General features: G+C 43.4%; 1 protein-coding gene across 1 annotated transcript in view; it reads left to right on the top strand.

Moving 5' to 3' along the window:
* Positions 1–13,631: 13,631 nt before the first annotated feature.
* The window catches only part of Oca2 (OCA2 melanosomal transmembrane protein), a 364,563-nt gene continuing 359,485 nt past the window's right edge, over positions 13,632–18,709 (top strand). Inside the window, exon 1 of the mRNA XM_077799930.1 lies at positions 13,632–13,867. Coding sequence (XP_077656056.1) covers positions 13,632–13,867 — 236 coding nt within the window. The remainder of the gene's footprint in view (positions 13,868–18,709) is intronic.

Consider the following 18,709-nt stretch of genomic DNA (forward strand, 5'->3'; position numbering starts at 1 on the left):
AAACTAATTTGGGGTCACAGAAGTGTTCCTAAATCTCTTCCGAGGGCATGAACCTGTGACCCAAGAACCTCCACTAGGTCCCACCTCTTAGTTCCCACTTTCCCAATGTGGCCATATTGAGGTCCAAGCTTCCAGCACATGAACCCTTGGGGGACAAACCACATCCAAACCATAACAGTGCCAAAGCATAGCAAGGGTTGTTAGAATTCCAGACAAAAACTCCTGGTTTCCCTGCATAGAGTGTACCTACACTGTCCCTGAAGACAACTTTTGCCTTCCCTCCTGCAGGACTTGCTCAAGTGGCTATGCCTTCTGCTCCTACCTGCCTTTAGCAGAGTCCCCTGCTCATGTTTGATCACAGCCCGTGTGGCTCTGGCTTGGCTCTGTGGTTTATCCTTTCTGTCTGCTGAATGCTACTTATCTGTCCTTCTGAGCTGAAGTGTATAAGCTCCACTCTTCACACCAGTCTCAGTCCTGGACCAGATCTGCACAGGCAGCTGCTCAGCAGGTCCTGTTGTAGAGGAGTGTAGGATGGGGGTCGTGTAGAAGTGGCCCTTCTTCTGCTTGAGATTTGATCCAAGACCCCAAAATTAGTCTTTGGCTCTGTTGTCTCTGAAAGGCACTTGGCATGGCCTGAGCTGGGACCAAATCTGGATCCTCAACATCTATAAATGGCTTTTTGAGCAAGAGGGTTCGTACCCACAGTACCTAGCCTCACAGCATTCTCTCCAAAGAGTGATCTGCCTGGATGAAGAAACTGCTCAGCCTTGTGGTCACCACTGCCAGTCTTAGTCTTCAAGGACTCACGCTCGGGTTTAACTAGAATCGAAAAAGCTTTGAAAAAGCTTCCTAAATCCATGTGATATAAGCTATCTTGACTTGCAAAAATTTCTTCATTTTAGGGAGAGAAAGAAGTTTGGGGAATGCCATTAGTTTTGGAGATGTTGAGATGTTGAAGTTTATCATGAAATCCCCTTTGAATTGCTCTGCTGTTCCCTGGGCACCCACCTCACACACCACTCTCTTCCCACGTTTAGCTGCAGTGTCACCTGGGTCTGGGCTACTCCTCCACAAGGATTAACTCACCAAGGCAGCTGGGAGACACGTGAGCATGTGATTCCTCAGAGTTTAAATCTGCTGTGTGGCTCGGGGTCTTGTGATCCCTCACAGTTCTTCTTGGTAAGCTAATGTTTGGGCATTAACATAAGCTTGATAAATCACTTTTTTTTTTCTAGAAAAGCTTTACAGCCATGATCTCTGCTATTGTGTATCTTTTATCACTAGGATCCTACCTGTTGGATAAAGCCTGGGTTGTTCAGGGGTGCAGGGTCCTGACTCCTTTCCTGGTGTGCTGCAGGAAATGAGGTGCAAGAGTCACTAGCTTCTCCTGGAAATCAGCCCTACGTACTTCTGACCACAGGGCCGCCAGTTGGTGAACTTTGCCCTCTGCTGGTCAGGAGGAGGTCCATGGGGTGACGGTGGTTGTCCTGATGATAGCCTTACATCAGTGTGCCTGGGTGGGAGTGGGGGGGGAGCAGGGCTGGTGGTCAGGAAGTCAGGTAGCCAGAGACTGCTCCTGAGGAAGTCACAGGGGTCTTTCCCTGGCTGTGGGCTCCTTGACCTGTCCTCAGTCATCTCTGCTTGCAGAAATGATGTCCACATGCAGTAGGCATCTCAGTGACTTAAGCACCCCTTCCTGTGGGCTGTATGGCTCCTCACAGGCCCTCAGCTCCCCAGGGTGCTATTAGGATAGTGTCCACTCTTTGCAGAGCTGTAGGAAAGGACTGGGGAGGGCTGAGCTCTGCTGTGACACAGTGCCACACACTGTAAACTCTCCCACTAGCACCAGAGTTCTCCTACACCTGGTCTTGACATCATGTCACGGTGGTCACAGGCCTTCTGATGTCACTGTGGTCCCTTGGAAAGTTCCCTGTGCAGGAGCAGCTATGAACCTCACCTGCTGTGAACTCTCCACTCAGACATCAATGCCAACCATGGGTGGATGCCAGTGGTGGTGTCTGGGCTCCCCCCTGTCTGACAAGGGTGAGAGACAAGGGGTGCCTTCACGGAGTCTCCCACAAACATAAAATATGCAAACACATCTACCTAAAGCCCACTGCTGCATAAAATATAAGCAAACGGATTCTATAACAGATACACTGAAATTTATACATTTGATTAGTCTGTACTAGTCACCTTTGGCCTTCATGTTAGATTTCAATGATGAGGCTGCTTGCCAGGAACATGCAGGGAGCCTTTATTTTGTAATTTCTTTTGAGCCATCCAAAGAAGATATAGATCTATGGTCCAATTTTGTTTTGAACCCAAATCCTCCTGCCCAGCTCAGGAGAAACCCGAGATTCCTGAGACCAGTACCAAGGACTTCTGACTGAAGAAATCCAGACCCCCTTCAAGATACTAGGCCACTCCTGAGTTATGCCAAGGCTGGCTTAGAGACACCATCTGCATCCAGTGCTCACTCTCAGGTGCCATGAAAAGAAACCCCTTCTGGATCTGGCTTTAACAACCAAAAAGATTGATTGGTGACAAGTTACAAACTCAGAGGTAAACAGTTCATTGTTTGGCTTGGTTACAGGTACCTGGTCTTCAGGACTCTGTCCAGCTCCATGGTGCCTTCGTCACCCTCACAGCTGGCCCCAGAGGTCCTAGCCCTTTGGTTTGGGACATGTAGATGTGATTATCTGAGCCAGTTAATGGTTGGGAAGTGGGATTTCCTCCAAGATAAGGCTACACAGGGCCCATCCTTAGGGCTGGGGAGAAGACTGATCCTACTGCCAACATTTGGCAGCTATGTAAGCACCAGTTAACTGTGAGGCTCGAGGAGGCCCCCTCTTGGCCACATTGGTGCTGCAGATATTTACAACTCTTTTTTTGACACATCTGCCTGCATGGTCACATGTGCACACCATCCTACAAGGGTGGTGTCAGCCAGGAATTTCTGTCCACTCAAGGTACTTCCATATTTGTGCTCTGGGCCCTCTTTCCACTTTCTGTCTGTGTGTTTGTCTGAGGTCAAAAAGCAGGGGACAAAAGCAAGCACTGACAAAAAGCAAGTGTCAATATTGTTCTTTGTGAAAACATGACCTCCCTGTGTAGTTTATCTGTCTCTCTGTATTTTTGTGTTTGTGGGTCAGTGTGTAGTTTGTGTGTGGTGTCTGTGATATGTGCATACCTGTTTCTGAACATAGTTTATGAGCCTGTGTGTGGATGTATGTGTGTGTGTAGTTTGTGTGGTTTATGCACCTCTCTATGGGATTTAAAAAAATCTGTACCTATGTGTGTGTGTCTGTGTTCATGTGTCTTTTTATTTTGTGCATCTCTGTGTGGGGTCTGTGTGTCTATGTGTGGGTATTCGTGTGTGTGTGTGTGTGTGTGTGTGTGTGTGTGTGTACGTGGTGTGAGAGAGCTTTCCACAAGCATAATCTTGGCTACAGCCTTGGGCTTCAATGGAGCAAGACAAGGAGAAAACAGGAAAGTGGCCAAGTTAATCAACTTTAGCAAAGAACTCTTAAAATACAGACCAGAATATTCACTCAATTTACTTTTTCCCAACTCTTCTTGGTAGAGAAAACCTGCAGCTAGTCCTGAACCACTTCTTGTGAAGTACAGAGCATGCAGAGCGGAGCTAGCTTTCAGAGAAGCGCGGAAGAGGTCCCTTTCTGCAACGACCCTTTCCCACCAAAGGAGCCTTCTCTTGCAGCCCTTGGATTTTGCTCCAAGCCTAGTCCCGCCTGGCCACCCCAGGTCGGGGAGCGGCAGCTGGCAGTGAGGTCTGTGGGCGTGGCCGCCGGGGGGGGGGGCCCAAAGGGAGGGGCAACACTCCCGCCCCTTCTCCAGGGCTGCGGCAGCCTTTGAAGAGTTCTCTTCCGTCCCCAGGAGTGTTTCTTCCTTCACCTTTCAGAGCCATCGGTTTGGACATTAAACTTGGCTCTTGGAGAAAGATCAACAAGTTTGCAGGTAAATCCAAGTGCTTTTACTAGATGGGATTGAGGAGGTGATGAGCCAGCCTATTCCGGGGAGCAGGCAGGCGTTTAAAGAAGTGGAGTGTGGAGTCATTGCTTTTTGAAGCAAGACAAGTTCCTCTAAGGGAAAATGTGCAAATATTATTCGGTGGAGTAGCTGATGCTAACACACAGCATTTCTGAATTTAACCGGGAGTCTCGCATCCGCGTTTGCTCTCGGAGACCTCCGGCTCACTTGGAAGGCTGGATCAAGGGTACTGAGGAGGGGAGTTTGGAAGTGTTCAGACAGTAAATGTTCCACTTGAACTCCAGGGTGGCCTGAACTAGGCAGTCAGGCGTTTCTTGGGAATGGAATGCACTGGAGTGAAAACATTAAATCCCTCAAAGCTGCTGCTTTTTCCTCTGGTCACACACAGAGAAATAAATGGGCTTTAATGTAGCCAGCTTTTTTCAAGGACATGGATGTTAAGTACAGGGGTCTGCGTGTGTGGGCATTCTGTGTTTATAGACCAAGACCAGGAGAGGGGACTCAGGACAAGGGCAGATGCTCCTACCCTGCAACCTCAGCCCCTGCTCCCAGCAGAATCAAGAGCCCCAGAACCTTTCCACCTCTTGCCGTATAGCTAGCTTCCCAGGGGACTTCAACATGCATAAGACTTTGTGAGAAGCACTAACTGAGAGCAATAGCATGGATTTATGCCATTAGTAGTTATAGGCAACTGATGTTCTACCTAGCCATCAAGGAATTGCTGTTCCCTGAGGTTTGTTTGTTGGGAGACCTGAACTGTGCAGAGCAGGGGCTGCTGGTGTTGGAGTGCCTGGGAGCTAGAAAGCATCTAGCAGTACTAACTCTCACTTAAAAACTAGTGAGGATTCAATCTGAAAACAGAGGAGAGAGGTTTGGGTATGCTCTAAAGGATTGCATGAAAACTATTTGTTATTGCAAATTGAGTTTACAAACACTTGAATGCAGTTGTTCACATCAGGTGTGGGGATGGTTTAGGAGCAGAGTTTCCTAAAGTTTTATTGCACTGATTAAAAAAAAAAGTATCAATATTGTTCTTGTTCTTTGAGAAAGGATGACTTCTCTGGAGTTAGCTGAGGTCTGAAGGCATCAGGAATTACTGGGAAGAGGGAGACCCTGACTGCTCCTGGAGACCCAGCAGTGCCCCGACCTGGGACACCTGGCTCTTTGTTTCTATATAGGAGTGGCAGGTGACAGGGAAAGTTTTAAGCTGGAAGCCAAATGATCAGATGTACATTTTGGAAAGATCACTGTGGGCTGGGTGGTGGGGAGCAACTAAAGTGTTCAAGAAAGCCCCTGTTGAGTCTCCCTGCTGAGAGGTGCCTGTCTGGCCAATGCAGGGAGGCACTTGCAGGTGATGAGTTTGCAGGGGAAAGGTGACTCATGGGGGGAGTACTCTCAGTTGGTTAATGGTGCGCACTGATGGTGTGATCAGCTGTGGGGGTCCCAGAAAAGATCTAGGAATGACTTCAAACTTTGGGTCCTTTGGGCACCTTTGAGTCCATAGAGACAAGAGGGTTTCTGGACCTAGTGGTCTTGGCTGCTGAAGAGAGCTTGGAGTAGGGGTTGCCCTGTGACGTGAGGATAAGGCCTCTTGGGAGAGGGAAGAAAAGAAGGTTTTATTTTGTTTTGAACTGGAGATGGGGAAGGTTGGCCTGGAAAGAGACAAGAGATACCAGACAGAGATGCCAGAAAGGTGGGAGGAAGGAAAAGTGGAACTGGAGTAGAGAAGTTGCCCGTTTTCCAATTCCCTTGGAAATAGCCTTCGCAGTCCTGATCTCTGAATGCTCCTATGATCAGCCAGCTGCATCCACCTCTACAATTTCTTGGTTGTTGTGTTCCCTATCCCTCCCTCTCTCTCTGTCCAGGTTTGATTACTAATTCTGTCATTGTTTCTCATTGCTTGTCTAGAGAGTGTGCAAAGGCACTTCCTAGAATTGGTGTGGTGCCTCCCCACCTGCCACCTTCAGAAAGCTGGCTTGTTTTAGACTGTGGCCCATGTGCAGGGCATCAGGGCGGACTAAATAATTCCAGGATAATGATAGCGGGGAGGGATTCCCCTGCCAAAAGCTGGGGTAGCAGAAAGGGCTCGTCTGCACTTGGAAGCTCATTGAAGAGGCCAGTCCAAGAGACAGTTGGCAGTGAGGCCGAGTGGTCAAGACCCTCCTAAGCTGTGCATTCGAACGCGCCAGTCCCTTTCTTCCCCACAGAGGTGCACTGCCACTGTCCCTAGAGGCCAGGTGAGTGCTTCCTACATCAAAGTACACCTCTGGCCCTAGGCATAGAGCGAAGGGTCAACCCTGGTCGAGCAGTTCTCCTCCCAGGCTTGAAGGAGGCTGTTTAAAATAGGAATTATGTAAGGGTTTAAGAAACCATGCTCTTTGGTCAAATTGTCTAGAAACTTTTAACCAAGTTCACATGTAGCAAAATCCATCTGGAGGGGAAAATGATCAGACCCATGGTCTGGATCCTGGCCTGTAATGGGACAGTGGAACTGCCGAGCCTATGCTGCCCTCCGTGGGATGCTGGTGTCTCTGCCCAGGACAGCCTGAGGAGGAGACTGACTCCTGGGCGGGCCTCCTTGGACCTATTCACCCCAGGGCTTCACCTGACTACTATGAGGGCTTCTTGAACTGGAAAGTGTGCATTGAACGCACCCAGGTGTGCAAGGGACACAGACACACAACTGAGAACATAGCCATGCCCTCTGAGACCCAGGAACTGCCCTGCACACTGAGCTACCTGGTCAATTCCACACAGAGAGGTAAGCTTTGGGACTGAGCAGTGATGTATGTGGAAGGGAACATGTTTTCTTAGGACATAAGATTTTGTTCACAGAAGGAGCGAATTGGCTGGAGGGATTTCTTTTTAACAACAAAGTTTGCAGCAGTCTATATACTCGTTCCTTCTCTCTTCATTATTGTATTAAGTCAAATGACTAAAGAACTTAAAGAAAAGGAATCTTAATATTTCTGAAGAACTTTCCACATGATTATGTTGCTGCTTCTGTAAAGTCAAATGCCAGTCTTGCATTCATCAGTTTGGGTACTTGGCAAGAGCACCAAGAAGCAGATTGTTTAGGTGTGGCCTTGTTGGGCTGGAACCGCAAGGGCAGTTCCTTGGACCCCCTCCTTACCCTTCTGCTTCCTGTTCCTCATGCCTCCTAAATAAATGTTCCATAAATGCCAATAACCCCACCATGTCCAGAAACCCTAGCTGAATTCTCTCAGTGCCATTAGGAAGAGCTGGGGCTGCCCAGGCCTTGGAAAGGAGTTGGGATGTGCAGGCCTGGGGCAGGACTCAGGGTGTTCAGGCCTGTTTTGAGCATCTGAAAGCACAGCTTTTATTGAGCCTTTTCTTTTTTCTTTTTTTTAACACCTCAGTTGTTGGGTCATTCTCATCCAACAGAACAGCCAAGGATGGCTGCTCACCAGATGGAGAAGCCCAAAAGTAGCATCATATCCTTTACCAGCAGTGGCAGGCATCAGGGCTCTGCCCAGTGTCCCCATTGCTGTGTCTTTGTTTCTGTCCACACTTGCACTCAGCACTATGTTTCCATCAGGCCTCTCCACCATGCCCTGGGCACATCTGCAGGAGGAGCGTCAACAGCTGAACAGCACTGCCTGGGGCAGGGTGTGGAGGGGTTGGGAGAGACAAGGGCCACAGAAGGACCTGCAAGAGGGGCCAAGGTCTGGAGGGAGGTAGGAAGAAAACAGAGACTGCTACAAGACTGGTGGAGAAGAAAGCAGAGCTAGAAGAAGGGTGGACAGCAGCCAAGATGGACAATTCAAGTCAAATGTGAAGGCTGGATGATTCCACTGGGTCTAAGCCATCTATTGCTTTCTTTTTGAAAAGTCACAATTTTTAATTTTTTTCCCTAAAATTTGGTAACGACTTGGTCATTCTGGTGTGATTCTTGTTCAGAAGGTGGTCTTGGCTAAGCCCAGGCTCAGGAGGGTGCCCTGGACCTATTTGGGAGCACAGTGACCCTAGGGTCCTTCTCTTGATTGCAGGTATCTGTTGCAGTCTGTGGTCAGTCTGAAGTGGGCTGTCCCCATGTGCAAAGGCCAGGTTCTCCTCTGCACAGTCCTCAGGAGTGAATTCTTAGATGTCCTTACAGGTCAGGCACATGAGGCCAATGGAACAAAGCTGGGCCCGGACTGTGGATCTAAGGACTGTGGGTCTATGGACTGAGGTGACGGAAGGGTCCCCATGGAGAATGGACTATGTGCTAAGATGTTGGAATCCCCCCCAGAAGATAGGCCATGGGTTGGGGAATTGGGTCCCTAAGAGACAGTTCAAGGGTTGGGGTTCCCCAGAGGATGAGTTGCTTCAGAGAGGTGATGGCCCATTGGAACAGGAAGATTTAGAATGTGTTCAGAAGAATTGGATGAGGAATGCGTGACTAAGAAAGGGACCTTTGGGTGAGCAGAGCCTGCAGTGTCCCAGAGAAAGCAGCAGGAAGTAGGCAAATGTCAGTAGGGGGCACAAGCAGGTGCTGACTTGGGTGAAGAAGCTGCAGGAGTGAACCCAGGGCTTTAACTATGCTGAGTACAAGGTATATCACTGATCTACACCCCCAGCTCACAATTTTCATTTTCCTTTTTTAATTGACATTTTTAATTATAATTATCAGCACATGTTAATTGTACAAAATAATGAGTTTCATTGTGAAATTTCCATACACGCATATAATGTGCTTTGAAAGTATCCACCCTCCCTAATACCCTCTTTTATCCGCCTCCTTCTCCTTCCAGAATAGTCCCCCTACTACATTCATGTTGCCTTTTTTTTCTCTTTCTCTAGATTCCAACTAACTATGAGAGAAAACATGAAATTCTTATCTTTCTGAGTCTCCCTTTCTTCACATGATGATCTCCAGTTCCATCTATTTGCTTGGAAATGACTGACATCATTCTTCTTTTGAGAAGTGTCTGTTGAACTCATTTGCCCATTTGTTGGCTGGAATACTTGTTCTATTGGTATTAAATTTATTGAGATCTTTATATGTTCAGGATATTAATCTTCTGTCGGATGAATAACTGCCTGGATGCTTCTAATGTGCCATCTTCTAAAATATTGACATTGACATGGTCCTACAATTTTACTTTTTAAGAAACTGCCAAACTGCTTACCCGAGTGGTTGCATCACTTGACATTCCCATTGGTAATGTTTGACTGATTGGTCTTTTGGCATCCTGGTCAGCATTTGCTGGTGTCTGTATCTCAGCCCTTCTGATAGATGCACAGTGATAACTCAGTTAGTTTTTTTTTTTTTTTAGCACAATGCCAACATCATGACAATTTATTCTGATTATTCAGGGTGTGTTATCAAAAAAAAATCAGAGCATACTCCAATACTTCTATAAACTGAACATAACATATAATAATTGCCTACTATTCTCTTTCTTTCATTTTTTTTACATTTCCCTATAGAGGTTCATGATGTAGAATGTTTGCACATGCTTATTTGTCATCTAATATATCTTCCTCAGAGAAATGTCTCTTTATGTCTTTGCTCATTTTCTAATTATTTTGACCATTGAATTTTACAAGCTATTTATATATTTGGTATATTTGTACTTTGCTGGGTATGTTATTGGCAGATATTTTCTCCCAGCCTGTAGCTTGTCTTTTTGTCTTCCTAATCAAGTCTTTTACAGAGCAAAATATTTTAATTTTGGTGAAGTCCAATTTCTAAAAATTCCCTTTTTTGGATTGTGCTTTTAGTGTCAAGCTTGAGACTCTTAAGATCTTGAATATTTATTTATTTCTAAAAATTTTGTAGTTTAATCTTTTATATTTTTGCCTGTGACCCATTTTGAGTTAATTTTTGCCTGAGATGTGAGACCTAGCTGAAGCTTGTTTTTTTCTGTCTATGGAATGTCCAGTGACTCCAGCACCATTTGTTGAACAGATTTTCTAACACTGAGGTGTTTTTGCACTTTTGTAAAAAAATCAGTTTGGCATATGTGGGGGGCCTCTATTTCTGGGTCTTTTGTTTGAATTCATTAATCTGTGTTGTCATAAGCTTATCTAAGATAGTTGCTGCCTCAGATTCAACTTTTAGGCCATGAAATTGAGTTGTTGGAAACCCACTTGTACCTTTATCCTTGCTAAAACTTCCCCTTCTTGTTTGGGAGTTTGCAGTACAGCCTGCTTGCTCCTCATCTCACTAACCACAAACCCAGTTTTCTTTAAATTAGCTAATCAACAGCCCCCAAGGCAATGCCTGAGGCATGATACCCAAGTGTGACCAAAAGTACGGTCCCACGCCCCGCCCCCCCCATTTCTAGATTTGCCGTAGACCTCCAGCACTCCTAACTCTTTTGAACCTGCGAGTAATAATTTTTACATTTTGATCATCTGCTTTTTGGTTTTCCTGTCTCATCTGACCTACCCACCCAAATCTACCTTGTCTTAAGGCCATCCTCCAGAGAAAGACCTAAAAAAATGGAAACCCTAACAATAAAAATTACAACACATGTCGTGTCCTATCACTGGTCTTGGTGACTGTAGCCCTTAAGTAAATCTTGTAATTGGATGGACTGCTTCCTTTCATTTTATTCTTCTTTTTCCTAAATATTTTAGACATTCTAGACCTTTTGCTATTTTCCTATATGAAAAATAAATTTTAGAATAAGCTTGTTTATATTTGAAAACCTCTTGTTGGAGTTTTGATTGGTGCTGCTTTAAATCTGTATTTCAATTAAGAAGAGCTGACATCGTTCTTCATGAATGGGGTGCCTCTCAGTTTATTCAGATCTTCTTTGATTTCTTTCATCAGTGTTGTGGAGTTTTTGGCATGAGTCATATACATGCTTTATTAGATGCTTATGTAAATATTTAATTGTTTTTGAGCAGTTGTAATGATGTTGTATTTTTCATTTAGGTGTCAACATATTCATTGATAGTAAGTAGAAGTATTACAGAATTTTAAATATTTACTTTGTGTCCTATGACCTTGATGAACTCACTAATTTTTTTTTCAGTAGAATCTTTTTTATTTTTAATGCAGAAAATCATGCTGTCAGTGAATCAGGACAGTTTTATTTCTTATTTTCTCATGAGTGTGTCTTTATTTTCTTTTCATGCCCCATTGCCCTATTTTTTTTTTAAATCTTACCATTACTGTGACTTTATGGCAATAGTTATAAATCACATTTTTGTGGTATACAGTGACATCACAGTTACTCTAACTATATATAAATAGGTGTCTATTAAGTCTGCATTTAAGAAAGAAAAAGCAACTGGTGATTTCCCCTAATCACATTATCAAAGAGATTTTTTTCCCTAAACGTTATGGCCAATAACAAAAACAAAATTTCAGTTATTCAGCAAATATTTTGAAGATGCAGGAATCACATTGCACATGATACAAAATTTAAAGGTTAATGAGAAGGTTTATGTATTTTAATCTAGATTTCCATGAAATTCACATTATATAATGTTTCACACAGAAAGATGGAAGTAGTGAATAGGTTAAATTATAAAATTTAAAACAATGTCTACAAAATTAGAATTATATTAATATTATCTGGTTAGAATTTTCTGTACTATGTTGAATAAGGGTGGTAAGGGGACATCTTTACTTTGTTCCTGACCTTGAAGTTGTCATCCTCACATTGTACAATTTCAGGTTTTTTTTTTTTTTTTTTTTTTTTTTTTTTTGTGGTGCTGGGGATTGAACCCAGGGTCTTGTGCATGCTAGGCAAGCACTGTACCAACTGAGCTATATCCCTAGCCCTCAGTTTTTTTTAAATGAAGAGAGAGAGAGAGAGATTTTTTTTTTTATATTTATCTTTCAGTTTTTGGCGGACACAGCATCTTTGTTTGTATGTGGTGCTGAGGATCGAACCCGGGCCGCACGCATGCCAGACTAGCTCGCTACCGCTTGAGCCACATCCCCAGCCCACAATTTCAGTTTTAAATGCAAATATCGGAGCAATTAACTCATATGTGGAATCAATAAGATCACACGATTTGTCTTTTGAGCTTGTATGTGTATATGTATTTCGCTCTTACCAGATGGTGGAAGCATTGCATAAATCTAATTCAATTGCTTTTATTTCACGATTGACACAAGTACATTCTACCACTGTGTGCCATTGACTTACTGATTTGTAAGCTATTTTCAGCATGTGATTGGTTAAAGCAGGGAAATAGCAACAGTAAGAAGGATGTAGTTTTCTCTGCTCAGTTGGGTTTCTTTCAGTGCCAATGTCTTTGTATTTGAAATAAGTTCTGGCTCTATTAGAAAGTGTGGCCTCTTGGCTGTTAGTGCTCTGTGTGCATTGATTGCTTTCTGTCACTATAGCTTGTACCTGAGATAATCAACTTACCATGAGAAAAGATTTATTTTGGCTCAAAGTTTCAGAAGTTTCAGTCCATGATCATTTGGCCCTGTTGCTTTGGGTCTGGGGTAGTACATCATGGTCAGAGCATATGGCAGAGAAAAACGGCTCACCTCATGGCCAGAAAGGGAAAGAGACGGGGTTGGGTCCCATCCCTTCTTTGAGGCCTCACCTCTTACATGTTCTACCATCTACCAATAGCACCATGGACTGGGGACCAAGCCTTTAACATACATGGGCCTTTGTGGGACATTCTAGATCTAACTGTAGCACCAGCCTACTCAACTGTAGACATCACATACATTACCTGTATTTCCTTTGAGTCTTGCTGAATGCCCACCAGTCTTGGATCCATGGGAATCCTGTGCTTATGGGGTATTGCGAATGTTGTGTACAAATAAGTCAACAGGGAGTGATGGATGTGTGTGTTGTGCTAACCCTAACCCCAGCACATTCCTTTGTTTCTCAATGGTATAAATCCTATTCAATCAAAGTGCACAGTGATCCTTGGCTTCAGAACAAAAATGCTTGTTAGTGAACCAGGCTGCTGCAAAACCAAAGGTCCTTGCTGGGTTATGGGAGGCTGGAAAATGTAAAATATATAATAAAATAAATAAAATAAAATAGTAATGCTTGAAAGTAGGACACCATAACCTTCCTAGTACATTTTCTTATTCTTATAACAGGTATTATTATTTCAAAGATATTAATTTGCTAGATGCAAAAAGTGTAAAAACCAGAGCATAGACAAAGAAAAAACCCCCAGTCATCTGTACCTTCACCATCCAGAGGTGGCTATGTTTTGGAGGGTGTGTCTTTTTGGTTTTCTGTTCTATACATGTAACTAATATGTATTTACTTAAACAAAAATATCACAGTGTGCCAGTTGTTATTTTCATATCCATAATATTTCCCAATATCAATAAATATCCCTTTAGATCATTTTTATGGTTGCACAGTATTTTATACCGTGAACATCTCACAATTTACTTACCTAAAACTCTGTTGTTGAATATTCACTTAACCTAATGCTTTCTTGTTGAACATTGCTAGTATGAAATGTACTGAACTGTTTATCCTTGGAGAAAGCATACACTGTTTTCTGTGTGATATTAAAATGGTGGAACACTGGAAGGACCTCTTTATAAGTGACCTTCCTATTGTACCATCCAGTAGTTCGGATTTCCCAAGATGCAATATTCCCAGTCTACTTTTCATCAACAGTAGTTTCTTTCTGGTTGATCCTAGAGAGAAGACTGGCAACAGAACATGCATCTAGAGAACAAAGATGGCAGGCTGGCTTCTGGTGCACTGGAGGTGGAGCTACATCAGACATCTGCTCCAACTTGTGCGGGCCCTGGGAGGCTGGGGACTGCCAGACCCACCACCAGAAACCACCAACACAGCTGGGCAGACTCCTCAAGCTCCTACCCCAGCCAGGCTGCTGGGCAAAGCCGCTGGGCTCCTGAGCACCAGGATTTGGACTCATTTCTCACAGATTGGAGGTGAGTTTAAAAAATAATTATCTTATAAATGTGGAATTCACAACTACTGAATTTCTATGGACATAGGTCCCCTGCTTTTCTTTCTTTTTTTGGGGGGGGTGTGTATGGGGGACTTTCTAAATTTTTTGCCAGAATCTTTCCAGTATTAGATCATTTTCCTGGCCCATTTTTGGACAAATGATATTTCTAAAATAGGACAAACTTAGATCCAAAGAATAAAAAAAAAATAGGAAAGGGAGCTTGTGGTATGAAAAGTTGCATTTCACATGTTATTTAAAGTACTCCATGGTTTTGGGAATATATATATATATATATATATATATATATATATACACACACACACACACACACACATACACACATACACACAAACATATATATCTTAGAACATGCTTTACTTCTATATATGTAGCAAGTAAATTAGTTGACTATTAGTTTTTCATGTCAGAAAAATCTGGGTTGTCATAAAAATACACATTTTTGATAAATATTTAAATGTTTACTGATGTAAAGGCAATAAATAGATTTTTCATGTCAATGCTTACATCTCAGATTCATAATTTTTGTTTCACATATCCTTTTAATGATAAAAGCAGCATCTTCTGAGTGTCTATGCCTGCCTGCGCCAGAACATAGTCATTACCCTGCAAATCTGGGAACCCGCATCCCCAGGGGTGATAAATCCTGCTCAGGAAGTTGTTGCCAGGGGGCTCCTGCTGATGTGTGCGCTCAGACTTTTACTGCATGTTTGTGCTCTCATTTGAAATGGTAAAACTTCGAGTTGTTCTGCTTGCCCAAAGTATTTTTAAGATTTATTTATGATGATGCTTATAGCTCTTGTTTGTTCGTTCCAACTGCTTGCAAAAAATTTCATTATATGAATATACCACTAGTTTGTCTTTCTGCCAGTGGCTAGAACCCTTTCTTCTGGCCTTCCCTGAGTTTTCCTCGTATATCAGCTAATGCCGCAGAACACAAACACACAACCTCATGCCCACCATGTGGGTGGCAGGCTGCGTGGGCTGTTTGTCTTGGCTGCACTCTGCATGTGGGGCTGGATTGGCCACTGGCTGATATAGGGGTCCTTCTGGCTGTGCTCCATTTGCTTTTAATCCTTATCTGGTCATCCCTAGAGGTCCCCATGGTTCTGAGGAGGGGAAGCCCCAGAGGATGTACTCCTCTAAACCTGTCACCTCAAATCTGCTAACATCCCATTAATATGATAGCAGGATCAGAATGGTACCCCACGTTCTGCCATGGTCACCAAATGTAATACAGGATGCCTAGGAATATTTGAATTTCAGATGAACAAGGATTAATTTAGGAAAAATTAGTTATATTAAAAGATTATCTGTATTATTACACTAATTAGAAGGGCTTCTATCAAAAATCAGAAAATAACAAGTACTGGTGAGGGTGTGGAGAAATGGGAACACTGTGCACAGACTGTTGGTGAGAATGTACAGTGGCTCAGCACCACGGAAAGCAGTATGGTGGTTCCTCAAAAAAATTAAAAATGGAATTTTAAATTAAAAGTAAAAGTGGAATTGCAAGCTGGACATGGTGGCCCACGCCTGTAATCCCAGTGGCTCAGGAGACCGAGGCAAGAGGATTGTGAGTTCAAAGCCAGCCTCAGCAACTTAGTGAGGCCCTAAGCAACTTATTGAGACCTTGTCTCAAAATAAAAAAATCAGAAGGGCTCAGTTAAGTGCCCTTGGGTTCAATCCCTGGTGCCAAACAAAGAAAACAAAAACAAATGGAATTACTGTACGATCATGCAATTCCACATCTGGGTACATATCCCAAAGAATTGAAAACAGGGTGCTGTGGTTGGTATGTTTGTGTCCCCTACAGAATTCATGAGAGATAGGCTTTTAGGAGATGATAAAGTCATGAGGTTGGAGCACTCATTAAATGGGGTCGTTGACCTTTAAAGGAATGGAGAGAACCTAGCTAGGTCCTTTTGTGCTTCTGCCATATGAGGACACAACAAGAAGGCTCCCCATTGGACACGGAATGTTTGTGCCTCGATTCTGGACTTCCCAGTCTCTGGAACTGTAAGAAATAAATTTCAGCCCAAGGTATTTTGTTATAGGAGCACAAATGGACTAAGACACAGGTTATCAAAGAAAGATCTATACATTCCTGTCTATAATAGTGTGATTCACAATAGCCAAAGGTGAAAGCAACCCCAGTATCCAGGTACATGGATGTATAAGCAAAACGTGGCTTATACACACACATAGTAGACTAATAGCCAGCCTTAAAAAGGGAAGGACATTCTAACATGTATTGCCACACGAGCAACCTTGAGAACATTAGGCTGAGTGAAATAAGCCAAAAGGGAATTCTGTATGACTCTAGTTATATGAGGTACCCAGAGTCAAATTAATAAGGACAGAACGTTGAATCTGAATCGTGGTTTCCAGGGGCTGTGAGTGTGGCAGGAGGGAATTATTTTTTTTTTTTTTTTTTTTTTTTATTGGTCGTTCATAACATTACATAGTTCTTGATACATCATATTACACGGTTGATTCACGTGGATTATGAACTCCCGCTTTTACCCCGTATACAAATTGCTGTATCACATCAGTTTCCCTTCCATTGATTGACATATTGCCTTTCTAGTGTCTGATGTATTCTGCTGTCTGTCCTATTCTCTACTATCCCCCCTCCCCTCCCCTCCCCTCCCCTTTTCTCTCTCTACCCCTTCTACTGTAAATCATTTCTTCCATTTGTATTGTCTTGTCTTACCCCTCCTTTCCTCTTATATGACATTTTGTATAACCCTGAGGATCGCCTTCCATTTCCATGCAATTTCCCTTCTCACTCCCTTTCCCTCCCAACTCTCATCCCTGTTTAATGTAGATCTTCTTCTCAAGCTCTTTGTCCCTACCCTGTCCTTGTTTACTCCCCTTATATCAAAGGAGTCATTTGGTATTTGTTTTTTAAAGATTGACTAGCTTCACTTAGCATAATCTGCTCTAATGCCATCCATTTCCCTCCAAATTCTATGATTTTGTCATTTTTTAATGCAGAGTAATACTCCATAGTATATAAATGCCACATTTTTTTTATCCATTCATCTATTGAAGGGCATCTAGGCTGGTTCCACAGTCTTGCTATCGTGAATTGAGCTGCTATGAACATCGATGTAGCAGTGTCCCTGTAGCATGCTCTTGTTAGGGCTTTAGGGAATAGACCGAGAAGGGGAATAGCTGGGTCGAATGGTGGTTCCATTCCCAGCTTTCCAAGGAATCTCCATACTGCTTTCCAAATTGGCTGCACCAATTTGCAGTCCCACCAGCAATGAACAAGAGTGCCCTTTTCCCCGCATCCTCTCCAGCACTTATTGTTGTTTGACTTCCTAATGGCTGCCAGTCTTACTGGAGTGAGATGGTATCTTAGGGTAGTTTTGATTTGCATTTCTCTGACTGCTAGCGATGGTGAGCATTTTTCCATGTACTTGTTGATTGATTGTATGTCCTCCTCTGAGAAGTGTCTGTTCAGGTCCTTGGCCCATTTATTGATTGGGTTATTTGTTATCTTATTGTCTAATTTTTTGAGTTCTTTGTATATTCTGGTTATTAGGGCTCTATCTGAAGTGTGTGGAGTAAAGATTTGTTCCCAGGATGTAGGCTCCCTGTTTATCTCTCTTATTGTTTCTTTTGCTGAGAAAAAACTTTTTAGTTTGAGTAAGTCCCATTTGTTGATTCTATTTGTTAACTCTAGCGCTATGGGTGTCCTATTGAGGAATTTGGAGCCCGATCCCACAGCGTGTAGATCATAACCAACTTTTTCTTCTATCAGATGCCATGTCTCTGATTTAATATCAAGCTCCTTGATCCATTTTGAGTTAACTTTTGTGCACGGCGAGAGATATGGATTCAGATTCATTTTGGTGCAAATGGATTTCCAGTTTTCCCAGCACCATTTGTTGAAGATGCTATCCTTCAGGAGGGAATTATTGAATAGATATAGAATTTCAGTTTTGCAAAACAAGTTCTGGAGGTGGACAGTGGTGATGACTGCACAGTATTATGAATGGACTTTATGCCACTGAACAGTTCGCCTTAAAATGATTAGGATGATAAATTTGTTATGTGTATTTTACCACAATTAATAGTAAAAAATAAAAATGAAGTACTTGTAGTTAATTTAACTGGGCCTCTTGTATTTTTTTTTTTTGGCAAATTTAGCCTGTTATGCTCAGGATGCACTCCTCAGAAAGACCACAAGTCTTCTGCGGGGCCCAATTTAGCTGATGTCCCTAGGTCACCAGGTCTGGCCTCTGCAGAGGTCCTATTAGAGAGGATGGAGGCTGCATTGATCAGGAGGGGAGAAAGAGGTGAATTCAGGGAAGAAGCCTCTCTCCAAATTTCTGGAAGGTGCCACATCCTTCCTCTTCTGGTTAACAGAGGAGGAAGAGCTAGGTGGGATGGAGTGTGGCCATGGGAGATGCCCCTTTCATGGGGACACCTGTTGGAGCTGCTGGTGAGCATCTAATTCCCACTGAATCTGCTGAGCCAAGGCTCTGCCTGGGGCCAGTGCACCGATCCCAGCAGAAGAAGAGACAGAAGAATGCAGGGCACCTTTGGGCCTGAGTGCTTGGGCCGTGGCAGTTCCCCACCTGGTCTGGGCAGTTGTTACTTACTACTCTTCTAGCTGTGTGTGTGTGTGTGTGTGTGTGTGTGTGTGTGTTTGTACTGATGGGGAAGTGATGATGGATTTGTCTCCTAACACAATCAGCACATGACCCTGCAGGATTATAGGTGAGGAGAGCGGGCTGTGCCCTGCTCTGAGTTACTCCATAACATATAGAACAGCAGTAGTTGTCAGTCT

Source organism: Urocitellus parryii, chromosome 6 (assembly GCF_045843805.1).
Source record: "Urocitellus parryii isolate mUroPar1 chromosome 6, mUroPar1.hap1, whole genome shotgun sequence".
NCBI lineage: Eukaryota > Metazoa > Chordata > Mammalia > Rodentia > Sciuridae > Urocitellus > Urocitellus parryii.